The sequence below is a fragment of the Centruroides sculpturatus genome, unplaced genomic scaffold, assembly GCF_000671375.1.
Source record: "Centruroides sculpturatus isolate CEXI.00-Female unplaced genomic scaffold, Cexi_2.0 scaffold146, whole genome shotgun sequence".
Lineage (NCBI taxonomy): Eukaryota > Metazoa > Arthropoda > Arachnida > Scorpiones > Buthidae > Centruroides > Centruroides sculpturatus.
In genome coordinates, this window is record NW_019384292.1 from 960,548 (window position 1) to 980,548 (window position 20,001).

Below are 20,001 nucleotides of genomic sequence, written 5' to 3' on the forward strand. Positions count from 1 at the left end.
TTTTCGAGTGACGTCATTTCGTCATATAACGGAATCTGGGTAACGTCGATTTCAAGCAATTATATTTTAAAATGCCGAAACAGCGGAAGAATGCATTTTATTTCTTTATGAAGGAATTGCAGGAACGTTATAAGAATGTTACAATGAAGGAAATGCCTGTAATTGCTGATCCTTTTTGGAAAAACTTACCTGATAGTGAGAAAATGAAATATGAAACTATGGCAAGAGAATACAAGAAGGAAGAAAACATAACCGGAAAAATATATTCTGGTGTAACGTTTTCCGATAACATTGTACATGATAAAGAAGATGAAGAAGAAAAGGCAGAGGAAGCAATGAAATTTGTCGAAAGATACATATTCCAAATGAAATCTGTAGATGAAGTTAAAGAGACACATTTCTTCATTATAGATTTTAATGTTTTATGCTGCACTGATGATGAATATATTCCATTAGAAGTTGGAATTATAAAATATTCAATAAAAGGAGGAATTGAAGATTGTTTTCATACATTTATTAATGCTGGACCTATACCTATTGGATATAGTCGAACTGCAATGCAGCATAGTGATGACACTCATAAAATTCCTGTATCACAGTTTACATTATCAGAGAGTAACTATTTAAAAATTTGTAAAAGTATTGAAAACTTCGTCAATTCGGGAAGAAATGAAATTGCACCCGTATTTTGTTTAGAGGAAAATATAAAACAGAATCAAGGTTGTCTGGATTGGCTTTGTAAGAAAGCAACTTATTACAATATACAAAATATACAATGTTATAGCTTGGTTTATCTTTTAATGGAACTTAGGGCTTATGTTCATCATGCATTTCCATGTAAAATTGCTGCAGCTGATATGTTAAATTCTTATGCCTATGATTACATAACTAAAACACGTTGTGATTATCATGAAGATCTTGATAATATATATTGTGCACTTGGATCTGCCAAACGTTTGTGTTTTTTGCTTTCTGATGCTGTTTGTCTATTCTATGGAGTTGACTGCACTTCAAAACATTTACCTCCAAGAATTGATGATGGCACAAAATTTAAAATTTACAAACCCAAGCTTCCGCCACCATTGCCAGTTAAAACTGTCGTTGATATTCCAGTGAAACTTCTCAAATCTCATGTTATCACTACAATTATCAAAAAAGATAGAGCTAACAACAATATATCCCATGATTTCCATGCCCATTCAAATTCACCTAGTTACCATGCTAATAAACCAGATAAAGTATTTTCAACTAATGACTTTCCACCTTTAAACGAATCAAAACCAGGAATTGACACCACTGAAGTGAGACAGCCAAATACTTTGAATAAAACAAAAGCGTTTGATTTATTCAAAAAACTTAGCCTGAATCAAGACAAGAGATTTGCAAGTTCGAGTTTAGGACGTGGTATTGGACGTGGGAAAAAAATCCCATAAAATTCATTTTTAACACTGATTTGTTATACAGGTTTTAAAGTACAGAATCAATTTTTCAAGTTGAAAAATGAATGAAATTGTTTTCTTATATCTACTTAAGTTTGCAAATTAAAAAAAAAATATTTATACTGTTCTCATCACAAAAATATAGAAATCACATTTTTACCAGTGATATAAGTTTTGTCACAATTTTAAAACTGTTTTTATGATGATATATGTATTGTTTTTAAACTAAATTTTCAGAAATAAAATCTCATTATAAAATTCAAATCTATAGAAAATCAGAGTTTGTTTTATATTCATTTTAATGAAAGTAATTGTCTAAGATAAATAAAACAGCTCTTAATTTTTCATGTTCTATGTTAACATAGTAAAAAAAAATATGCAATGAATTATATTTGCAGTTTGATAGAAAATTTGAATACCATTTTCTAAATTTATGCATTTGAATTATCAAATGTGTAATTTTTTAAGCACTATAAATGTATTTTGGTCTGATATAAATGTTACTGTTGCTATTTGGATTTGATATTTTTATGTAAAATTTACATGCTATTTTTAAAATAACTTTTGAAAATGCAAAAATAGATTTTAAAAAAATTATAAAAATTTTCTAAAATAGCAACAGTTATTATTTCAAATTAGGAAATAATAAACAATATTGTTACAAAAGATAGTAGTCTCAAAGATTTGAGACTTTTAACCCAACAAAACTCAATTTTATTCTAACTTAGAACTATTCCCCTTGGAATTCCGACAAAAATCAATCCTTAACTTAGGTACAAAATCTCTTACAACTACAAATCCTAACCGTCACCTCAATTATACTAGGAACCTTTTTCTCAACTCAAGACTTTTCCTATTCCTCAATCCACAAATCGAATACTGCAATCGCCTTAGACTATTTTCCTACTGGACACCTCGTTCACTGCTACTAGCACAACAACACTTATTCTTAGCAGAAGCTCACCTCTGCCGTCTTCACTTGAGCTACGCTATTTATAGTCTGAGGTGACGTCACAGTTTCTAAGTGAGACACTCCCCTCATTTACATACTTACACGTAACATTCACTTTTTTTCTTGTTTATCTGGTAGCTTAATTCCCGACAATACTTTGTTAACCTTTNGTTGTCTGGATTGGCTTTGTAAGAAAGCAAGTTATTACAATATACAAAATATACAATGTTATAGCTTGGTTTATCTTTTAATGGAACTTAGGGCTTATGTTTATCATGCATTTCCATGTAAAATTGCTGCAGCTGATATGTTACATTCTTTTACCTATGATTACGTAACTAAAACACGTTGTGATTATCATGAAGATCTTGATAATATATATTGTGCACTTGGATCTGTCAAACGTTTGTGTTTTTTGCTTTCTGATGCTGTTTGTCTATTCTATGAAGTTGACTGCACTTCAAAACATTTACCTCCAAAAATTGATGATGGCACAAAATTTAAAATTTACAAACCCAAGCTTCCTCCAGCATTGCCAGTTAAAACTGTCGTTGATATTCCAGTGAAACTTCTCAAATCTCATGTTATCACTACAATTATCAAAAAAGATAGAGCCAACAACAATACATCCCATGATTTCCATGCCCATTCAAATTCACCTAGTTACCATGCTAATAAACCAGATAAAGTATTTTCAACTAATGACTTTCCACCTTTAAACGAATCAAAACCAGGAATTGACACCACTGAAGTGAGACAGCCAAATACTTTGAATAAAACAAAAGCGTTTGATTTATTCAAAAAACTTAGCCTGAATCAAGACAAGAGATTTGCAAGTTCGAGTTTAGGACGTGGTATTGGACGTGGGAAAAAAATCCCATAAAATTCATTTTTAACACTGATTTGTTATACAGGTTTTAAAGTACAGAATAAATTTTTCAAGTTGAAAAATGAATGAAATTGTTTTCTTATATCTACTTAAGTTTGCAAATTAAAAAAAAAATATTTATATTGTTCTCATCACAAAAATATAGAAATCACATTTTTACCAGTGATATAAGTTTTGTCACAATTTTAAAACTGTTTTTATGATGATATATGTATTGTTTTTAAACTAAATTTTCAGAAATAAAATCTCATTATAAAATTCAAATCTATAGAAAATCAGAGTTTGTTTTATATTCATTTTAATGAAAGTAATTGTCTAAGATAAATAAAACAGCTCTTAATTTTTCATGTTCTATGTTAACATAGTAAAAAAAAATATGCAATGAATTATATTTGCAGTTTGATAGAAAATTTGAATACCATTTTCTAAATTTATGCATTTGAATTATCAAATGTGTAATTTTTTAAGCACTATAAATGTATTTTGGTCTGATATAAATGTTACTGTTGCTATTTGGATTTGATATTTTTATGTAAAATTTACATGCTATTTTTAAAATAACTTTTGAAAATGCAAAAATAGATTTTAAAAAAATTATAAAAATTTTCTAAAATAGCAACAGTTATTATTTCAAATTAGGAAATAATAAACAATATTGTTACAAAAGATAGTAGTCTCAAAGATTTGAGACTTTTAACCCAACAAAACTCAATTTTATTCTAACTTAGAACTATTCCCCTTGGAATTCCGACAAAAATCAATCCTTAACTTAGGTACAAAATCTCTTACAACTACAAATCCTAACCGTCACCTCAATTATACTAGGAACCTTTTTCTCAACTCAAGACTTTTCCTATTCCTCAATCCACAAATCGAATACTGCAATCGCCTTAGACTATTTTCCTACTGGACACCTCGTTCACTGCTACTAGCACAACAACACTTATTCTTAGCAGAAGCTCACCTCTGCCGTCTTCACTTGAGCTACGCTATTTATAGTCTGAGGTGACGTCACAGTTTCTAAGTGAGACACTCCCCTCATTTACATACTTACACGTAACATTCACTTTTTTTCTTGTTTATCTGGTAGCTTAATTCCCGACAATACTTTGTTAACCTTTTACAGTCTTTTGTGGAACAATTATCAGGATGTTTCCTTTAAGGTTTAACAAGTTCCTAAAAGTCTGTGGGGTCTTCCCCCCTTAAGTGCGGGCTTACTATCTGCCGGTTGGGGCGTGCACGTGAGTGCGAATGCTAGCTATGGCGCTTTCTTTTTTTTTTTTTTTCGTCGTCGGTGAGTTGGTTTTATCTTCACTTTTTAACTTTCCAAGGTGAAAGACGAGACCAGCTGAGAAAACCTTAGGAACAGAAGGACTGCGATTAACTGTATACAAACTTCTAATACAAATCGGAGGTCATATTATTTCAATTCAAAATTTGTCCCCGAAAGGTGTTAGATAGATGTCTGGCACAACTCTATTGCTAACAGACAAGTATGATGTACAGGCAAGCCACTACTAATTTCAGGTGGAGAGCATAAATTTTATATTAATTTAAACAAATTAAAAATATGATTAAACTTTCCAACCAGGTATCCTTGACGATGCCACAATAAATAATTGCTCATTTTGTTTAAATCTAAATTGATGATATTTTTGATCACATTGTCTTGATTCCATATATTCAACATATTAAACTTTTAATAGTGTAGAAAGGTTCTTCATCCATATCGGTTTTTCACAATAAGAGTGTTATATAAAATCGAGGATTACAGTGGTTTTCATTGATATTAAGGAATATACAGTAGTACGTTTTGGATCAAGCTCCTCAATTGTCTTGCGACAATAAAAATATAAAATAAAAAGTAATATGAATATTTAAATCAGATTACAGTAGAGCGTCGATTTTCCGAATCAATTGGGGACTGGGGTTTTCCGGATAACTGATATTTCGGATAACTGATTTACCTACGAAAAAATAGTTTAACGTATCCCATGTCGAAATTTTTCTCCGTTGCGTGTCGCTTCGCGTTGAATTTTCGTCGATGTTAAGCCTAACAAAGACTATTGTATCGTTAAAAATTATTTTTTTATTTTGTACAAACAAAATAAATATATTGAAAAATATAAAAACAATAAAAAATTATACTTCAGATGTTAATTTAGTATCAAAAACGTAAAATATTTGAGTAGCCGAAGACATAGCCAAAGATTGAAGCGCCACAATACTGGCGAAAATTTAAATTTGCCAACTGGAATGATTGACGTTTCGGATGATTGACTTTCGGATAATCGACGCTTTACTGTATTTAAATCTAAAAAAATAAAAATAAATTGCTTTTTAAGAATTGCAATAATACATTTACTAGTGAAGGCTACTAGTTTCGATCACGTGATTACAACACTAAAATCAATCGTTTGCGTAATATCTTATTCAAAGATATTTTCGCTTTAAGTAAAACCCGCATTAGTCATATATTTAGTGAAATATGTTGCAATACAAAAGCGGAACTGAAACTGCATCCTGATCTAACATTTTTTGTATTTACAATAAGTCATTTGATAGATAAGAGTAAAGCATGTACTGTATTTACGTGACACGAAACGCAGTTTGTGCATTACAGTAGATTCCCCTATAAGACTGGTTCCTATAATTACGATTCCTATAAGACGGCGAAAAAATTGTGGCGGTATCCGTACACAACGGTAAAATAACTCCTATAATTAAGTAAAACGTCATCGGGCAGCCGAACTACTTTCCCGCCGTCCGTAGCGCCACGCTACGGACGTTTAGGCGGGTAAATTGAGTTTAGTTTCGTCTGTACATATAATTATATATAAATTAGGTACTGTACATATAATTATATATAAATTAGGTAATGTACGTATAATTATATATTAACTTAATTTATTGTAACTTTATTATAATTATATATATGCTTTCCGCCGTCTAGCGCTACGCTACGGAGAGTTTAGGCGAACTATCGTCTGTACAGTNACCTTAATCAAGGGCAATAATCTACACACTCTCGCCACTGAGATCAGGAACATCATCAACAGCACTAGTAATACCATCTCCATTACCTGGACTCGTGCCCATCAGGGCACTCCTGGTAATGAGCGTGCGGACCAGCTTGCCAAAGCAGCCACCACGGACAATACCATCCCCATCATCTACGACAAGATCAGCAAGCACACCTTACGCCAGCTCCTCTGGAGGGACACCCTCTCTACTTGGCAAAGCATTTGGAACAGTAATAACACCTGCATTACGTATAACTATATTCCAAACATTAGTGACTTTATGAAGCTTGACTGGTTTGCGCCGAGCTACCATACTACTCAGTTTCTCACTGGACATGGAAAGTTCAGTGCTTATCTCTCCCGCTTCACTAACCATCCTTCACGTCTTTGTCCTTTCTGTCAAGTTGAGGACAGCGGGACTCATTACATTTTTGACTGTCCCACTCTTGAAGCAGAGCGACTGGAGATTAGAATCCTATCACAGAGCCTTGGCACCACTTGGCCATGCCGTCACTCCGACCTACTTGCTAACAAGGATATCTATCTCGCCTTCTCCAGACTGGCGAAGAAATTCTGCAAATTGTCACTTGTAACGGCTTGATCTTGTAACATGTTACTCCCAGCCATACTGCTGTCTATGCATATACTTCTACTCCGGTTTTACATCACTTACATGTCTTTGTACCTTTTATTGTCTTGTCATGTTTTATTTCTGTATTGTACTGTTCTGTTATGTATTGCATTTGTATTGATTTGTTTTTATTCTGTATTCTGTAATACTTAGGTTTGTTCTGTGTATCGTATTATTATTATATTTTACATCACTCTACTGTATTGTCACTACTTTGTCACATATCTTTATATATCCTGTATTCTACCTTGGTCATGCTTAACGCGACACCAAGTATGTACGCTGTACTTTAATAAATAATACTGACTGACTGACTGACTGCTGAGCTGTTCCGCGACGAAAACAAGCTTGAGCAACGGCGATGTCGAACGGTGCACACTCGGTAAGTAATCCTACAATTTTTTGTTTATAGCGTAGTTTATACGAATTATTTCCAAAAAATATACGTGTTTTGGAAATGTTGAGTCGAATTAGTTTAAAATCGATTAATTTTATGGAAGAAAACCTTTCAAACAGCCGTAGTCCGTAAACTTCACACGTATCGGGCTGCGATTGGCTCATGTATTTAAGGTTTCCTACAACGTGAAATTCGTAAAACGTGGAACGTATCTACGCGTTATAGGGGGGTCTATTGTATTTATGATGATTAATAATATAAAAGCTATTTTTAAAATAAAAATTTCATAACGGTCGGGAAAATTACGCAACTCGTTGCTGGATTTTTTTAAATATCTAGCTAGCAAAATTTAAAAATTATTATTAGCAATTTTTACGCGAAAAGTGTTGACGAAATTAATTTCGTAAAATTATATGCAAGTGCTTGTATGAGTAGTTACATGTTACGATATTAAATTACATTAGTATATAATTTAATATCGTAATAATTAATTTGAGAGAAGACGTATTGATCAGTTTACATCATATTGAAGCTAATAATACAGTAGTTGGATTCTGTTGAATAATTTTAAGTTTTAAAAATAAAATTTTCAGTGTGATAAGTATGTAAGGAATATAAAATTACCTTAATTTTTCACGAATCTAAATAGGTTAAACTCTTTATGTCCTTTGGGCGCTAAGAGAGTTTTTATAGTATGCCCATTATGGGTTCGGCCACGATGAGGCAGCAGGGAAAAATGGGACACGACCGGAACCGTAATAATTGCACTTGCAGATCACGCAATGTGGGGATTCCTGCAATATTGAGGCCCACAACTGAAAAGCATTTTAATGTTATTTTTAAATCGTATAACTCAAACTTAAGTATGTTTATTGCACGTAATTACATCGGCTACACAGAAATATAAGAATAAAGAAACGAACCGAATACAATTATTTAGAGCGATTACATAGAAAAGACTATTTAAGCGGACGCTATTAAAAACTATTTCAGATTGTATTTATGTGTCCGAATGTGTTAAAGACCGTCTGGAGATTTGCTACTGGATTTTTAAAAGTGAAAGAGATCCTCCGAAACATTTTGTGAGTGAATCCTGCAGTTTTCCGTTACGGTCCCGGACCCGACATATCAAGACGAAACACTCCCGAAAATCTTCTGGAATTTTTCGACTCGTGCGGATTCAATCCCGGTTTCCCCAAAGCGAATAGGCTGCTACATTAAGCTCATTCATCCGGAATATTGTGGCTGAAATTTCGTGATTCGATGAGATTTACGTGAGAAATTTTATGATTCAAACCAGTACCCGAGGTGGCGGCGGCGGCAGACCATTTTTTATACGATTACTACTGAAGAAGTACTAATCGTATGAAAAATTTTTGAAATTTCGTCAAACCCGAACGACGGGAATATTTTTCTAGTAATTAAACGTTGTCGACGTCTTTATTTTAAATTTCGAATTTATTATTATTATTATTATATTTTTTTATTTTTCGAAGAGCCGTAACCTGCGGCCAGGTGGTGCACGAAACGAGAGGGAAAAGTATCCCGACCGAGCGAGGAAGAGAATAATTATCGCAAATCACAAATGTGGAGGAATGGGAAGATCAAATAGCTGCGAATATTTGAATTAATCGAGTCTGGTGGTATCGAAACAGTTAGATTCCGGTAATGTCTGAAGACAAAAAGGCGAGTGACGTTCCAAGCGGCTCTTTCTTCCTCCCCTCTTTTGTTCGCTATCGAACGGGCCTAATGGACCCCTTCCTTTCTCGCCACACTGGCGATTTCCCTCCTTCCCCACCAATTATTTCGCCCGGATTGATTCTCGGACGTCTCCTTCCATCATCCTACACCCTAAATTCGCTAATTGTTCGCAAAGTGCAGGCTGGCGGACTTAACGAAATGCCGTCGAACCCGGTCCAATGGCCGTTCGGACCGCCGCGAAACTGATTAGTTTCTCGTCCAATTGGCATTTTCCCCCCGGTATAACGCTTTACGTTATCGTTAAGCGGCGAATATTGAAAGTCCGAGTAAACTTTCGTGGCTAAAATTCGTTTTATCCGGGATTTTATAGTTTAATTAATAATGTAGTTCGTTATTTGTTGTATATTTTACGTATTCTCTTGCCGAATTTCTTACAGAAAAATTAATTTAATATGTGGATCGAAGAGCCAAATTTTTCCAACGGTTGGGTTAATGTTGCGGTTCTGGACGAGGGGTCGGAAACACCTAGGCTGCCGCTCCCGCGGGCGCTGTCCGAAGCTCCGACGAGATTGCCGCCGCTTCGTTTGGAGCTGCGTCCGTACGAGCGGGTGGAGTCTCTTAAGTGCCGATTTTTTCGCAGAGCTTTGAAGACGAGCGGATTGTTCCTTTACGGATTAGTTGTCGGTGGTGCGTTCGAAAATACCCAAAAGGGGATTGACTTAAAAATTTCGTTGAATAAGCTATTGCTTTTAGCCCTAATGTTGTTATACTCTTAGTCTATATCGATTAGATACGTATACGTGAGGGCTTATTGCACCGGTGTGATAAGCCCTGTGTATACGTGTCTGATTGATATAGACTAAGAGTAAATTAAAAATTTTAAATATTTGAATAATGAGTATCTTTTAGTGACGTGTATGTGATTGTTGTGTCGAGGATGGTCCGATAGACCTTATTTGCCATTGTTTGTAAATGAAGTTTTGAAGTTTGAATGAATGAATTTTAATTTTTTTGTGTCGGCGAGAGGGCTTAAGCTCCTCCGACCTTCTCCCTTGTAAATTTTGTAAGAGCACGTTTTGGAGAGTGGGGCTTCGGATGATGTGACGAGATCGAGTCCGGTCGGGAAATTGTCTTTGCTTTGGCACCGACGGACGTACCTCGGAATCGTGGGGGTTTTATCCTCCGCCTGGATCGACTGCGGAATCGGGTGGCTTTTTTAGTTGTCTCGCCATTTGTTAATTTTTGAAGTACGATTAGTGATAGTGATGATCCATATTTTGCATCCGTTGATGCCCTGTAAATAAAACTTGTAAATTTAGACGATTACTTAATTTTCGTTATTTGCACGTGGAATTTATTATTTGTGGATATTCTGTATTTGTGAGGAATAATTGACCTGAAACTTGAAAGTTAGTGAATATTATATGATGATTGTTTCAGATTTTGGTTCTAGGTTTTTGAATTAAAATGATTTAAAGACAAATTTAGATGTTTTTACATATAAATTGAAATGATCTGAGAATGATCTGAGACATGTGAAGTGACAAAAAAACAGAAATAATGCAGTCAAGAGAATTGTTTCAATGTTGTGGTCTGCATGAATAATTGTAGAATTTTATCTCTGATGCTCTGTGTCCTGCTAGATCATATGTGGTCTCCGCATAAGTTAAGTAAAAAGAAAAGTAGACATGGATGCAACTTTTTGAGGGATGTCTTACAAAACTCCTTGTGCAGTATTGAATGATTTGCAAACATCAATAGTAATTAGTTTTCCTTACAAGAGGTGAAAAAATGCCGTCTTATATGATGTAAGATGCATTATTAATTTGGTTTTCATTGATAGAGGGTATCCCATTAACAGAATGGGACACCCTCTCTCAATGGATGCTAGCCAGTGTGCCATTGACAACTTTTTTTATGGTGCTTGTTAAATCTTATATCTTTGCCAACAACCTACAAACAATTCTTGACCTCGAGACAGATTCTAGCCTTCAAAATTTCAGGGCCCACTTTTAAATAGATGACAAAAAATTGTATTTAATATGAACTAAAATTGCACAATTAATTTTGATTTTTTAAATAAAAAAAAATATTATTTAACAGCATTAAAATTATTTCTTTTAAATTCTTAATTACTTTAAAAATGCATACATTTTATCTTTAACAAAGAACACGTTGTTTTTTAATATTAAAAAAAATTGTTTAATGAATGATTTTATAAATAAAAATTCAGAAGCTTTTGCAAAATATATATCCTCAATAAATTCGTTAAATAAATCTTACAATTATTTTATAAGAATTTATTAATTATTAATGAATTGATAAGAATAAAGTTTTCGTATAAGTTTACATAAGTTCCGTAAAATGATCATATAGTATTTTAAAAAGTTACAGGTTTTCTTTGATTTCAAGTTTCTTTTCAAACACATTAATATTCAATATAACTTAAGTTGAATGTATGCAACAATAAAATCATCCTACACAAGTATATATTACTTTGACACTGCATTAAAAAGATTAGAAAAGGTTTAATACCTTCCTGACTTACTCTACAATACCAAACTCTATGAATAAATTATAGTGTCTGTTGTTGGAAACTATGAGGGTAAATCGAAAATTATCCACACTTTGGTTGTAGAATTTATTGTAATCAACCTTCAGTAAGTCAAGTATATCATTTCTCGACATAATCGCCCTGCTTTTCAATACACTTTGTCCATCTGTCCACAAGTTTTCCTTTTCCTTCGTTAAATGTTTTGGCTGAGCTTGAATGCACCGCTGTCTTAACATTGTCATCAGATGTGAATCTTTGTCCACATAGCATTTCTTTTAGGGAACGAAGATTCACATCTGACGACAATGTTAAGACAGCAATACATTCGTGGTTTGCGGTTCAGCTAAAAATATTTTTTAATGAAGGAATAGGAAAATTTGTGGATAGATGGACAAAATGTATCTCTTATGTCAGATTATAGTCATAATGAATGTCTGTCTAAGAAATCTAATTCCAAATTCATGTGTCTCTTCACAAAACCGAGATGACTTTTACATTTCCTTTCTTAAAAAAAAAACTAATTATTTCTGCTGCATCTGTTTAAAAGCAGATGATCTAAAGCTGAATGTGACAACAATATATTACAAAACTGAAATAACTAAAAAAAACCCACCAAAACATTTTTAAAAATACACGTGCAAATGCAACTTTTGTCAACTTTGCCTATTGAACAGTCAGGATGCTGTCCTATCTGAAGTAATTGTCTCTAGAACAAAAAATGAGAGGTGATTACAATAGCATCTCCCAAATCATATTATCTAGTAACCTTGCCTTATATACAGGGTATTACTAAAGAATACCCCAATGTTGAAATGCTATATCTCTGCAACCAAACAACTTATATATCGTTCCACAAATCATTGTATAGGAAATGTTCTGAAGTTTCAATTGTTTGTGGAAGGATGTTGCTACAAGTGCCCTTAATCACATTACAAGAGTGTGTCATCAGTGTGCCAAAATGGCAACTGCACAACAGAAGGCATTCTGTGTTATTGAGTTTGCTAAAACTGAATCGGTTAAAACTTCAACATATGACAAAATGCATGTTGAACAGTCCCAACTGATTCAGTTTTAGTAAACTCATTAACACAAAATGCCTTCTGTTGTGCAGTTGCCATTTTGGCACACTGACAATACACTCTTGTAGTGTGATTAAGGGCACTCGTAGCAACATCCACAAACAACTGAAACTTCAGAGCATTTCCTACACAATGATTTGTGGACCAGTCTATAAGTTGTTTGGTTGCAGAGATAGTCTTTCAAAGTTGAGGTATTCTTTCATAATCATCCTGTGTATATTTCAGTCATATCATTGATGTCATAAGTTAGTCTAGAAAAACATTATTTACTAAACATAAATATACAGATTACAAGATATCTTCTCAGCAATCAACTGAAAAAAGTCTAAAAAAAAAGAAAAAATAGGTTCACTTTCCAGTTGTGTTTGGCCTAACTGAAGGGGTGTAAGAAAAAGTTTTGGAGAGTTAAATATTACAAAGATTGTTTTGCATTATTTGTGAATGTGATCCCTATCTACTTAAACTTCTTTGCCTGTCTTTACATGTTGACAGAGTTTCAGTAGAGAGCAAACACGAATGTTAGTGATATGCTTATAGTAGGATGCAGAACAGTTTTACATACTTTATTAAAAAGGCATGCCAGAAAAGGCGGGAATATGCTCATTCTGTGTTCAATCTCCTGCCATTAAAGGGCATGAGATTGAACACTGAATGAGCATATTCATGGAGGTTATAGGCTTCTACAGGAATTAAGCACTGCTAATTTTCACTAAAGACACGATAGCATGTTTCTTTGAATATCTTTTATTTTGTTTTGTTTTTAGTGTGTGACATGATCAAATTTTTTCAAAAATAACTTGGAAAAATGAAAGTTACTTGCCATATGAACAATTTTTTTGCTCACTGTATAATACAAAACTAATTTCCATTTTCTCCAATTTATGGAATATCTTGATGCCTTGTTCTTAACCATTTCCTTTTCATGTTATACACAGATTTTATTATAAATAATATTACCATCTCTTATGCTATTTTATATGCTGATGATACAAGAGTAGTAAATAGTGATCTCATAGTTTTACAGACGTTTGCGTCTTAACTAAGAATCTCGAGGCTTTCAATCTTTCCTGTAATTTTGATAAAGCAGTTGTGTGCTTTGCATAAATAAGAAATCTTTAATTCCAGTTTATATTAATGGGCATCTTTTTAAATGCAGTGGGTGATCGGTTAACGAACAAATCGGATAACTAACACTTTCGCGAAAGATTTTTATGATTGGACAACGGACACTTCACTGAACAAACATAAAAAGAAGCAGCGGAAAATAACGAATACGACTGATTTTCCCTTGTCTTCAGGTAACAATTCGAAGCCTTTTGGAGCACAGGAGACGTCAACATCAACACTCAACCCAATACCGATCAGATAGTGTTTCCCTGAACTTTGAAACTCTCCATTGTAATTCCAGCTTTTTGTTTACTTTTCTGACAAATAATTTTTTTATAGTCTTCGGGCGCTCATTAAGTTTTGCGTTGGTTTTTATTTTCTAAAGGTGAGAGTTTAACTGTCCTATCGAGTATTCGTTAACATTTTAAAACCAAAATTTCGAATTACATTCAGGCCTCACATTTACATAATACTTTCATGCGCTAGTTGATTTCTGTTCTCTGAATTTTTGTGCTTTTCTGAACTTTTTATTTCAAAAAGAAATTGATAATAATATGGAGCCTAAAAAGAGTGGAGTGTCAAGAAACATGCTCACCATAGAAACCAAGCAAGATATAATAGCCAAAGTAGAGAGTGTGCAGAAAATGTCTGACGTTGCTAGGCAGTATGGCTTGAACAGGTCTACAGTAGGCACAATCTTAGCTAAGAAAGATATAATCAAGAAGACTCAAGTAGCTAAAGGAGTCATGAAAAGCACATCTGAGAAACAAAGATGTTCCATCCATGAAAAAATGGAGAGATTGCATTTAATTTGGATAAAAGAAAGGGAAATGAAAAAATATGTAACTAGTATGACTATCATTTAAGAGAAAGCTAGAGAAATTTTTGAAGAACTGAAGAAACAAACTCCACATTTGTCACGAGGAGATAGAATTCAAAGCTACCACTCGATGGTTTGCAAAGTTTAGAAGGAGAACTGGCATTAAACATATGGTAATTCACAGTGAGTCTGCTAGTGCAGGTAAAGAAGAAGCTGAGAAGTTCTGTCTCAAATTTGAAGAATTCATTAAAAAAGAAGGATATTGTCCAGAACAAATTTTCAATTGTGATGAAACTGGTTTATTTTGGAAGCGCATGCCAAACCGTACCTACATTATGAAAGGAAGGAAAAATATTCCTGGGCATAACCCCATGAAAGACCAGTTGATGTTACTTTTGGGAGCTAATGTAGCGGTGATATTAAGCTTATCTCGCTTCTTGTCTAACCCTCTGAGAACCGTAGAGCATTCAAAAAAAATTCCATAATTAAAGAAAAACTGCCAGTGATGTGGAGATCAAATAAAAGGGCATAGGTTACGCAGGCTCTTTTCAAAGAATGGCTGTTTGAAGTTTGTGCTCCAAGCATCAAGGATTACCTTCAGACCAATGAATTGCCATTAAAAGCACTGTTGCTATTGGACAATGCACCAGGACACCCAAAAGAAGACCTTGAAGATAATTTGCTGGAAGACTTTCCCTGGCTGACGGTTCAGTTTCTACCTCCGAATACCACTTCGTTGATCAAGAGGTTATTGCAGGTTTCAAGAAATTGTACATCGGTGTTTTGAAGCATGCCAGTTCTCCTCAAAGATGACATTAAAAACATTTTGGAAAGAAAAATTTGATATTTTTGAAGCAATACAGCTCATTCAAAAAGCATGATCAGAAGTCACTTAACAACAGTTGAATTCTGCTTAGCGAAAGCTGTGTCCCTCCTGCATTCAGGGAGAGAGAGATGATGTCTCTGAAGTTATGGATGAAATTGTGACAACTGCTAGAGATCTGGAATTGGAGGTGAATAAAGGTGACATATAATGGGAGCTGAAACTGATCTGACGACAGAAGAACTCCAAGAACTCTTAATTAAATGAAGAACACAAAGAAACTCAGCGAGATGTGTTTTCTTCTGAAAAAGAGGAAGGTGAAAAAAGATCAGTGCCAACATCTGCTATTAAAGATCTTTTGAAGAAGTGGGAGGATGTTAGAACAACAGTCTTAGAATGGCATCCAAACCAAGTTGAGGTTAATAGCTTTGGGATCTCTACGACGACAATGCTATTAATTAATTCCGAAAAATCCTGAAGAGAGAAAAGCAATTGACATTGGACAGATTCTTTAACCCCTACAAACGGAAAAAACGTGACTAATAAAAATGCAAGACTGTGTATATATGTATTTTTATTATTACATATAAATAAACATAGCAAGAAAGTATATATTTTTTACTTTTTGGAGTCTCCAGAACAAATTAATCAAATTCCTATGAAAACCTATGGTAAATAGATAATTGGTTGATGAATGAAGTCTTGGAACAGATTACGGTCATTAATCGATCACCCACAGTATATCGATAGCTGACGTTGGCATTTTATTTGACCAATGTTTAGGATTTTTAAAACATATTGATAAAATTATCAATAATATGGCCCCATTTTCATTCTCTCTCTTTCTGTGTCATCCCTGAGATCTTTCTTCATGAATTTTAAATTGATAATTGATTATTTATATATGCTTTACTACTACTATCATGGAAAATAAATACACTCAACAAAGTATGCTTCCTTTTAACAAATTATCTAACTTGCCTTGTACTGGTGAAGTAGCTAGATAGACTTGGTGTACCCTATTTTTTTTTCTTTGTTTTATATATTTTGACCATGTTTTACATTTAAATTATTTAATGGTACTTTTTTTTCTAACAAATGTACTTTAAGAATCTCATCCTATTTAACTAGAATACTCGTTGGGCAATTCCTAAATTTACTATCGGTAAATATTTCTAGGAGCTCCTTCTCTCCTTCAGAGCAATTCAAAATATGTATTGGTTAGAAAATATTTTATTTTATTCTGTAATTTTACTTATTTTAAAAGTAAATGCAAATGTCTGTCTTATTGTTTTTATGATTTTTATTCTTAGGTTTTGCTCAGTTAGTAATTCAGATCTTTAAATTTTATTCTTTTACTATATGTTTATATATTTTGTAATGTAATGTATTGAAATTTTTATAATATTTTATAGTTTGTTTTATATTGTATTTTTTTTAACATTTTAATACATTGTACATTTAACTTTATTTTGTATTTTTGTTTAATTTTTTGACTAACTTTAATTTGAGGACAGTTTGCACTAGTCCTGCTGTAACAGAGAATACAGAGCACATATTACAGGTAGCATGTACTTTTTCAGCTGCTGCTGTAAGAAACAGAGGACAAAAACAAATATGAACTTTATACTTTAAATCACCATCTGCATTCTTCTTGACACACAACAACCATTTGCATTCAATAAAATTTCTGTCTTTTGGGGGAGAGACCAAATCCCATACTTTGTTTCCTTTTTAATAATTCAACTTTATCATTCAACGTCGATTCTTGCTGTTTGGTACGTTGCATGCTATTACTCCTCCTTGATAAGTTTGAAGTTTACTTGTTTGAACTAAATTTGCTCTTGCGTTTCTTCTTTACGTGTCATCACAGTTAATGAATTTTGTCCTTAGTCTAAGTTATGTCTGAATCTTTTATTTGTATAATTCTTCCTTGGAATCTACCTTGACATTTGATTTCTTATGTCAATCTTTTTGGATTTCATAGCATGTAATATTTGTTGCTTTCGTCATAACTGACCAACGTTAGTTCATCTTTTGGTTCAAATTTCGGTCTTCGGTGAACTTTAGCATAAGTGCCTGACACAGTCTAGCTATAAATGTTGTAACTTATGCTCACTCACATCACTTCAGACGAATTTCACTTGAAAAATCTCTGAACCCTTTCTCTTGGTGCCATTAGTACTTGCTTGTTTTGTTTTAATCTGAATACTATGTATATTTCTATCTAGATTTGATCATTATCAAATTTACTAATGTTTTTCATAAAAGAAAATTATTGAATTTATTAAATTCGTAGCAGATGCTCATATATAGAAAAACAATGTAGTTAATGAAAGGCTAAGGATAGGGCTGTTAAAAATTTATACGGAAGTATCCGATGATAAATAAATAACGCAGGGTAGATTATTAACAGAAAAAGTTGGGTTTAATTTGATTGCACGTGTCGTCGGTTCACGGAATTTATAAAGCATTTCTTTTATGTAGGCAATTAAACCAGAAAGTGAACAGATAAATTTGAAAGTAGTGGGACAGGACGGAAGTGTAGTTCACTTTAAAATCAAGAAGCATACACCACTTCGAAAATTAATGAGTACATACTGTGACCGTGCGGTAAGTACCTACACGTTTATGGTAATCTCTAAGCAATCGAAAACAACTGAGAGCTTTTTCAAATTTCTTAGGGACTGAACGTGCAAAACGTGAGATTCCGCTTTGACGGACAACCGATCAGCGAAACCGACACGCCGGCAGGTCTGGAAATGGAAGACGAGGACACAATAGATGTTTTTCAGCAGCAGACTGGAGGTCACACATACGATCATTTAGGAAGAAGATAATTCGTCTCTGGAAACAATCTTCCATTTACACGATTTTAAAATTCTGCGTAACTTAAAAAAAAAAAAAAAAAAGAAAAAACGTTTTTGTTTAGCATTGTGGTTTCCTCTTAGTTGTCGAGTGTGTTTTACATTAATTTGAGTACTGTTGTAAGTTTTAGAAATGACGTATAAAATGTTTAATGAACAAAGATTGTCAACAGAATTCATTGAAAAATGTGTGAGTACGTAATGTTTTAATAAACTGAAATTCAAGTAAAGTGTAATTCATTTTTTTTATATGTATAAAATGGAACTATTCAAACTGATTTATTTGAAAAAGCTTGTCTTACAAGATGTGAATTTTCAGCAAAATCAGTTTTATTTCATACATAATGTAAAACTTTTCAAGATTTAAGTTACTTTTAATATTTACAGAGTAAATAAAAACATAAATTGATGCAGGAAAATTTCTTTGGTTCTAATCTTGGTATGTATTAAATACATTCTTAAGAGATGAAGAACTTTCGATAAATCTATGAATAGGCGTAGTTGTTTCTGCTTGCAATATTAAGCTACTACACTTAAATTTCTGGGTGCTCCTCTCAAATGTTCGATGTTTTAAATTGTGTAAAATCCACTCGTTCGGATATATGAATAAAATGTGTCGGAGAACGTTGGCCATCCCAAAGTTTTCTGTGCACGAGCTTGAAAGAACTGCTGCCGACATGCTGTTGTGATTCAGACTTCCGTTGTCGCTCGGTCTAGATTTTTGAGGTCCCGTTTCTTGGTCCTCCCGATCGGCCAACACCGTCTCTTCAAACTTTTTTCTTTGAGAATTGTGTGTATACTACAAAAGTGCCAGGCACAAGAATCCTGCATATAACAATTGTGGATGCCATTAACGGTGTGACTCCTAACACACAGGCTCACGTGTGGGCCAAAACCAAGTACACACCAGATATCATACTTGCTACGTCAGGAGAATATGTAGAAATTTACTGATTTAATATAGTAAGTTTATTAGATGCACTTTCTATTATTGTTGTCTACGGCAGGGGTCTGTAATCTTTTTGTTACTAAGGGCACAGTTTAATTTTTGAAAAAAAATCAATGTTGTAATACATGTAATAACTAATAAATGAAAATTAAAAATACATATATAAAATAACACAAAATTGAATTAAATAAAATTACAAGCATGTTTATACAGTATATCTATGCATGCGTGACTATTGTTCTAGAGCAGTGTTTTTCAACCTGTGGGTCGCGACCCCCAGGGGGGTCGTGAAGTCTTACACGGGGGGTCGCGGGTAAAAGAAAAAGACAAGTGTTTGTAGGTCCTACACTACATTAAAAAAAAACAACAATTTCAGCGAGAAGGCTGTACCTGTTTATTATACAGTACAATTGGTTTTTTGATCGACATTCAGGTCTCAACGATGGGTGTAGCCAGAGATGAGCCCGGGTGGGTACGGGCCACCGCAGAAAATGATAGCCGTAAAAAGTGTTGAGCTGACTTGCAAAAAGAAGTAATAAGTAGAAAAGTAGAAGTTGGAAATTCTCATCCTAAAAAAAAGGTCAACAGCATCCCGAGCCCAATGTTATAATGAAAAGGAAGTTTCATACGTTATGTGTCTTAAGTTATTGTCGATTCTTCGCAAATTCTCGTTTTAATCAACAATAATTTTTCTCAACAGAAAGAAAATTAAATACATAGTTTTTAAAATCACTGATATAGTTTTAATATGGCCCTAGCGAACAGGTAAA

General features: G+C 33.5%; 2 protein-coding genes across 3 annotated transcripts; both read left to right on the top strand.

Moving 5' to 3' along the window:
- Positions 1-3,317, top strand: LOC111618976 (protein maelstrom homolog). 2 transcript variants are annotated; one of them, XM_023361613.1, is made up of 2 exons: positions 1-720; positions 2,562-3,317. In XM_023361613.1, the coding sequence occupies exons 1-2, from the start codon at positions 72-74 to the stop codon at positions 3,272-3,274; spliced, it is 1,362 nt and encodes a 453-aa protein (XP_023217381.1). In that variant the 5' UTR covers positions 1-71; the 3' UTR covers positions 3,275-3,317. The 2 variants fall into 2 exon arrangements, with proteins under 2 accessions (XP_023217381.1, XP_023216714.1); XM_023360946.1 differs by having other exon boundaries at positions 1-788; positions 2,630-3,315.
- A 5,519-nt stretch (positions 3,318-8,836) lies between these two features.
- Positions 8,837-18,512, top strand: LOC111615276 (small ubiquitin-related modifier 3-like). Its single transcript, XM_023356990.1, has 3 exons — positions 8,837-9,017; positions 17,903-18,028; positions 18,100-18,512. The coding sequence occupies exons 1-3, from the start codon at positions 9,000-9,002 to the stop codon at positions 18,253-18,255; spliced, it is 300 nt and encodes a 99-aa protein (XP_023212758.1). The 5' UTR covers positions 8,837-8,999; the 3' UTR covers positions 18,256-18,512.
- Positions 18,513-20,001: the final 1,489 nt, after the last annotated feature.

Excerpts from the sequence above, each read along its gene's own strand:
- LOC111618976 (XM_023361613.1), top strand. The coding sequence starts at position 72 with ATGCCGAAACAGCGGAAGAATGCATTTTATTTCTTTATGAAGGAATTG.
- LOC111615276 (XM_023356990.1), top strand. Across the intron at positions 18,029-18,099 it reads GTACATACTGTGACCGTGCG|GGACTGAACGTGCAAAACGT; the intron begins GTAAGTACCTAC and ends CAAATTTCTTAG.